Here is a 6,991-nt window from a genome sequence, read left to right on the forward strand (position 1 = left end):
AAGTTTCAGTCTTGGAGATTGACAGCTACGATTAGGAGTAGGCTTAAAAGCTTCTGTTTGATATAGCTTATAGTTAGAGCTGGTTCCTGTCTTTCTTGCTTCTGCTGCTATAGGCCTAGATTGTCCAGGGACACATAATGCCCCATGGATGTGTCCCTGGTGGACTAGTGGCAGAATAATTGGACTATGGGTAGAAAGTTATGGACATCGGACTGGAAGGTCGCTGACTCGATTCCTCTTGGTGACAATACAACATACCTGCCAGGACAACACCTGGAATTGTTCCAAAGTCCAAAGAGCACTCTCCCTATCCCACTGTCTAAGTGCCCCTGAGCAAGGCACCTTACTCCCCCGAAACCTGCTCCCCGGGCGCTGTGCATGGCTGCCCACTGTTCTGTGTGTCCTGTGATGTTCACCAGATGTGGCAAAAGCAGAAGACAAAATTCCCTTCTCTAAATGTCGTGTGATTGTGCATGTGTTTGGGATCAATAAATGTATCTTATCTTATTGTTTGGATCTCACCTACGGCTGAATGTGATTGTGATTTGTGGAGACAAATTGTGATAAGTGAATGTAGGCTATACAAATGCTTGAGTTAATGCATGATAAACTCAGTTTATCTAAGGGTTTACTAAATTCACTTCAGTGAACCAAGCCTTTTCTCTCACTTTCATTTCCTCATCAGGTTGTTTGACAGCCTGTACTTCCTCATTCTCTCTCTCTCTCTCTCTCTCTCTCTCTCTCTCTCTCTCTCTGTGTCTGTGTGGAAGTAATGCAGGACGGCAAAGGAGCAGGAGAACAGTCCGAGGCTTCTCGCCTGGAGCTTTATGAGGATTATTTGAAGTGTATCAGTGACTGGTTTCCTGGGGATCAGCCGCGCCATGATGTACAGCTGCGGAAGAAGGTGGCTCAATATTTGCTCAGGGAACCGACGCCTCCAGGTACTTTCACTGTGTTCCCGTTCTACCAGGCTGTGGCCGAGGCGTGTGACCCTGTTAGCACAAACTGCAAGAAACACCTGATGGCCTTCATCAGAGCCACCGAGCTGCTGGAGACCCTCTGTGTCAACCTGTTTCTGCAACCCTGGAGGAAGGAATTCAAGACACTGAAGGTAGAGGTATCTTTCTTTCAGTCTTTCTGTCTTTCTGTCTTTCTGTCTTTCTTTCTGTCTGTCTTTCTTTCTTTCTTTCTTTCTTTCTTTCTTTCTTTCTTTCTCTTATTATCTAATAGTATATTGTACTATAAGTTGTATGTTAGTTTAAAGTTGTACCACAGTGGTTATATTAAAACCCATTCTGTACTATAGACAAGCTAACTTGGGCTAATGCCTTTTGAGAAAATTGATGATCAGATGATCAGATGGAAAGCTGGATATCATCCAACTATTTTGAAACAGGGCCCAAAGTGCCCAGAACTTTCATTAAAACTAGTAAATAATTTACAGTTTGATAAATCTGAATTTTATACTTTCACACAAGTTTTTTTTTGTAATTAAACTTTGGTGATGTTTCCAGATAGTTTGATGCAATATCAGTCTTTCCTTTTCCAGCACTATGAAGCAAGATGTCATTCTATAGATTTAGTTTTCCGTGGAATATAAGACATATACAAGATAATTCTTTAATGACCAATTGCAAATAATTAAGACAATCTCATAATATATGTAAATGTGTCTGTGTCTCTTTTAGACTTTCACTGGTCCATTTGTTTACTGTCTTCTACCAGTTCTCAGCAGTTCTACCATTCAGTCAGTACTGGCTTCTATAGGCTACCTGCCTCACTCTGACAGCCCACAGAGGTATGACCAAGGAAAAGAATCAGGACAAGAGTAGCACATATTTCTCCAAGCCTGAAGAAACATACCCCATACACAAATGTTTACTTATACACAGTGTAATAGGCTGAACTTTACACTTAAATGTCTTTGCAAAGAATCTCAATGTGTCACCAAAGCATTAGCGTTTCAGGTGACTTTGAAGGCAACAGGCAAACGGAACCTGGGGGCCCTACATTGAATCTGCCCTGATTTTGTTTTCCTTTTTACTGTTTGATGGATGTCAGTGAGTTCAGACTCTGTGAGGATGCTAACCCAGACAGAGCCATACTGGTGGGCTTCGAACTTCTGCTGGCCCGGTTGGAGTGTTACCACCTCCTGGAGGTCCTGGATAAGGATCAGCTAGGACCAAAGGTAGGATCATTACTGAAGCATTTTTCATATTTCCCATATTATTGTCCAATATATTACAATTACAATTATTAGAATTCGGCTTTATTTAATGTAACAGTGGGAATTTCTAAGTAATTAAAACATATTTGGATGTATCCAATCCAAGAGATGCACTTTTCTTTCTGCCATATTTTCAAATACCTTCGCAATGCGGCTTTTAACGGGATGAAATAGTAAGATGCATAATGTGGAGACAAACTATGAATTAATAATTAAGCACAATAAAAGAAAGTCAAAGGATGAATATAGTCACAGGCTGAATTAAGCAGAATCCAACTATGACAGCAGTTGGCTCTCAGAAAAGGAATGGGTTGAAAAAAAGGTACGAAGAAATGTATATGCTCATTATATTGAATATTTATATTGACCTATAGTGTGAATGTAGCTCATTACCATGTAATTTAAACATAGTAACACTACATATGACAGTTGTGATCCCACGTTGCAGGAGTGGCTAGAAGTTCTCCAGAGGAGAGCTGGGCCTACAAAAGTGGAAGAAACCCCAGGAAAGGAGAGAAAAATAGGGCCAAAGGAGGAGGAGAAGGAGAAAGACAAAGGAGACAGTAAAGAGGTAGGGCAGAGCGCAGAGAACTGGTTACAATGAAAGAAACAATGAATGGAGACAATGAAAGAAAGAGAAAGAGCCTACAGAGACCAACAGAGAAATCAATACAAATATGAATGTGCTTTTAATGCTGTGTATAGTCATACTTTTCTTTACAGTTGAACGATGGGTTTTTGAGGTTACTAACAGGACTTTTATATCATACATACCATTAGCAGGCTGACTTCATGAAATATCCTGTCAAGTAACATGCTCAATTACACAGTTTTTATCCTGATGTAGAGAAACAAAAATGTACCATGATTAAACATCCTGCTTCAGTCTTGTTTTGGAGCATGGTTTCAAACAGCTGGTTCACAGTGACTTTCAATTTTTTACCATGGTTATAACTGTGTTTACAGCTGATCAGGAAGCATCTGGATAAGGTGTGTGGCCTCTCCAACACAAGCTCTGAGCAGTTGGCCAATCACCAAAGTGAGGGCCAGCTGACCAATTACAGGCCTACAGCAAAAAGTGCATTTCAGATAGAAGGTGAAGAGAAGCTCTGCAGCATGTGAGACAAATTATGAGAGTTTCAAACATGAAAGGTTGTTCAATTATTGTAGTAGACCCTCACATTAAAATTAAGAACTTGTAAATGACCAAAATATGGGCACTTTTATTTCTGCTACATGTGAGGGACAGACAGCCATGTTAAAATGTTTTTTTGCTACAAGATAATAAAAAATTATTATCTGGCTTGAATCATGTAATTATATAAGAAATTACAACAGGTTGGAAGGACAGAATATCAAAAGTTGAAGATATATAGTATAACCTGCTTTGGACTGGTTAAAAAGACTCACACTATCTCGGGGACAGCTCCTGCTCTCCCATGACCACAGACCCTGGTGCAGGTGTGATTACTGTATTTCTGCCACATACTGTACAAGATGAGCAGGTGCATAAAAAATAAAAAAGAGGGACAAAATTATGGTTGATATCAGTTGAGGATGATGAAATTAAAAATATTATACAATTAGTTGTCAAATATATCAGAAATTACACTATCAATGCACTAAACACAGGGTGGCATGACTGGCTGCACAGCCAGGTTAATAAACATACAGCCGCAGTCTTTGCTGAACTCAGGTGTTTTATTTTTTCAGGTACTTCTGTATTCAGTCCCCGGGCCTGGAGAGAGAGTCAGATGCATTCCTCGATGCATTCCCATTGCAGACCAGTTCATTATGGAGATGCAGAGAACTTACCCTGATCTGGCCTTCAGAGGCCGTCCTCTGGTACCAGACAAACCACACCGAGCAAAAAGGATCCGAAGCATCAGTAAAGATATTCATACTGACAGTGGTCATTGCAGCGATAACAGTAAAGCCTCTGAGATCCCCAAAAGACACGGTATCAAAGACATCAAAGCTACTTCTAAGATTATCTGCAGTAAAATTGATGGAAGCAAAGCTGATAAAATGTTGGGTGATGAAGGAAGAAGTAGTGGTTTTAATGATAACACCCCTGGATACACCACTCGCCGCATCTGCAGAGACACTGATGGAAACAGAGTGGATGTTGAGCTCAGTGGGCCTCAAGCCATTTCCCTTCAAATGGGCCTGAAGCCTGGATTGACTCCGCCCACAGTAGATCCCCCCGCAGCAGGTAACACACACACACACACACACACACTCACACACAGTTAATAATACTTTAATAATTAGTATTATTAGAACATTTCTAAGCGACCCTTTGTAATGAAAACTCCCCCCTTTTAATCCTATTGTTGTGCAATAGGCTTAAAAGTGATACCATCGAATGGTGTGCCTTTAGGCATTCAATAAATTAAAATAAAATATAAAACATTAATATTTAAAGTATTAATATTAGATCATAACTTTAGTTGATTAAAGTTCTCGCGGGGCACCACCCTTCAAAGAAGGGAAAAGATAGCCAATTTATTGATTAAGATCAGTCTCATTCAGATCTAGTTCAATTAGAAATCTCAATATTTACTATTAAAGATTATATAATGAACAGTGAAGGTTATGGAGTTCCTAACAGTGTAACGGTTGGCAAAATTCACTTATGCAACATTAATGACAGAACATTTGTGAAAGAAAACATTTATTATGAACATAATAATGTAAAAAAAACCACAAATAACTAAACAAACTTACTGACTAACAAGGATCTGTATGTGAGTGTGTGTGTATTTAAATTAGGGGGGGGTTCTTAAAATGTTGGTTGACCAGGAGAGTAACATCTTCCTGTGGGCTTTTAAGATGCCTCCTAAGATAGCAGTAGAGCTTGAAGGGCGAGGAGGTTTCCATGAGAATATGAGTTGGAGAGCTGCACCTCTGACCTCCGGTTGTTTGTGGGAAGAGAAGATGTGCTGGGGCAACCAGGCCCTCTCCTCAGGGATGCAGGAGAAGCGGCTGGCCGCTTGCTGTCCTCGTGGGTGGATGGAAAGAGTGCTGGATGGTGTTTGATGATGTTATGAAGACTTTGCAAAGCCAATAAAAACTGATATGATGGACATAATTGCTTCAGGGTTAGGGTTCAAAGCCCAGTGCATTGGGTGTTTAGACAAAAATCGACTGCGACAATAAATAAAAAAAGCAAAATACCACAACATGTCTATGTACAAAACGTCTAATTGGCTAGTTGGCTTAAATTCTATAATATGATATATGCAATTTTATTAGAATTGATTAGCAAACACTTTAAGGATAAAACAGCCTAACAGGAATGTCTGTTTTTCGGCCATATTAGCAAATTAGCTAATGTACAAATCAAGATACTTGCTTCCAGCTGTATTGGAAATAAATGACACCCTGCCGTTTTCATACGAAGATCTGATTCTCACAGGCATACCAAAGAAGAGACTGTCTACTCCAGCTCTTCCCTCTCTGAGCTCTAGGGACGAGGACTGGGAGCTGAGGGGGCTGGCCGAGAGGATGAAGGACCAGCTCCATGTCCAGGAAAACAACGAGGAGGTGATTAGAAAAGAAGAAAACAAGAGAGGAGAGAACACAAATAAAGAAAGGAGGGAGAATGAAAGAAAGATCAGCACAGAGGGAGAGGTAGAGGAGCAGAACCTCATGAAACCAGTGGTGGAGACAGGTCCAGCACGGTGCTATGATGCAGGTAAAAGCAACAGATTCTCTCAGCCTGGTCCTGCATGGATGAAAGAGCAGAAGCAGCCCACCGTTTGTAACCACTCACCCTTGTCACTTCCTTAAAGGTGGAGGCAGCACAGAAGGACAAGAAAAAGAAATAGAAGAAGTAGAATTCAGTGAAGGAGAGGAGGAGCAGCTGGCTCAGAATTTTGTCTTTGTCTAGGTGTCAGAAAAGGTAATAACCGCTCAAGAACAATTTACATATTTGTTTGTTTTTTACAAAATCTGCTCTGCCTACTCTCAGGACTTTCCTCAGCTGCTTTGGGTGCAAGTGTTGGATAAGAGGCTTCACCAGTAGACACTCAGACTTGGCTCTTCAATCCTGTCAATGTACATTGTTATTTTGTTGATGTGCTATGTGACACGTGACACCTATTGCACTTCCGTGCATACTGGGAGAGGGATCCCACACATGTTTCTCTCTGAGGCGTTTGTTCTCCTGATAAAATGGTTTTCTGGTAGTTTTTCCTTACTCTTGTTGAGGTTTAAGTACAGAGAATATTACCCCTTGTAAAGCCCTATGATACAAATTGTGATTTGTGAATATGGGCTATACAAATAAAATTTGATTGATTGATTATTCCATCCTGAGTGTTCTTACTGCTCTTTATCCTCCAGACAAACAGGGTAGAGATCCTGATCCGTGTTTTGTGATCTACCTATTTATCTTGTGTTTCTGTTTTTTATTCTTTCTACCTCAATATTTTTTATTTTATTCCATTGTATTGTATTTTATTGTATTCAAATGTACCGGCTGCTATGACGACTTAATTTCCCTTCGGGGATGAATAAAGTAATCTATCTATCTATCTATCTATCTATACAGAAACGTGAATTGAAAGAAACTCCACATCTTTCCAGATTTTTTATGAGTTGTAACAACCTAAAACAAATCAATTATCCATTTATTCATAACCGGTACATCATAAAGCTGTGCAGTAGTCATATATCTATCGTTACTGGTGGTATGAACAAGCTTGTGTTGACCACAATATAAATGCATTGCGGTTGAATCATATACTCAGGTATTAA

General features: G+C 40.0%; 1 protein-coding gene across 4 annotated transcripts; it reads left to right on the forward strand.

Annotated features, from left to right (window-relative positions):
- Positions 1–704: 704 nt before the first annotated feature.
- Positions 705–6,544, forward strand: si:ch211-189a15.5 (uncharacterized). 4 transcript variants are annotated; one of them, XM_053436568.1, is made up of 8 exons: positions 708–1,111; positions 1,689–1,798; positions 2,062–2,188; positions 2,676–2,798; positions 3,941–4,442; positions 5,634–5,927; positions 6,025–6,134; positions 6,204–6,544. In XM_053436568.1, the coding sequence occupies exons 1-7, from the start codon at positions 773–775 to the stop codon at positions 6,120–6,122; spliced, it is 1,593 nt and encodes a 530-aa protein (XP_053292543.1). In that variant the 5' UTR covers positions 708–772; the 3' UTR covers positions 6,123–6,134; positions 6,204–6,544. The 4 variants fall into 4 exon arrangements, with proteins under 4 accessions (XP_053292545.1, XP_053292543.1, XP_053292542.1 ...); XM_053436567.1 differs by having other exon boundaries at positions 6,025–6,544; XM_053436569.1 differs by having other exon boundaries at positions 709–1,111; positions 5,649–5,927; positions 6,025–6,544.
- The last annotated feature ends 447 nt before the right edge of the window (positions 6,545–6,991 follow it).

Source organism: Pleuronectes platessa, chromosome 12 (assembly GCF_947347685.1).
Source record: "Pleuronectes platessa chromosome 12, fPlePla1.1, whole genome shotgun sequence".
NCBI lineage: Eukaryota > Metazoa > Chordata > Actinopteri > Pleuronectiformes > Pleuronectidae > Pleuronectes > Pleuronectes platessa.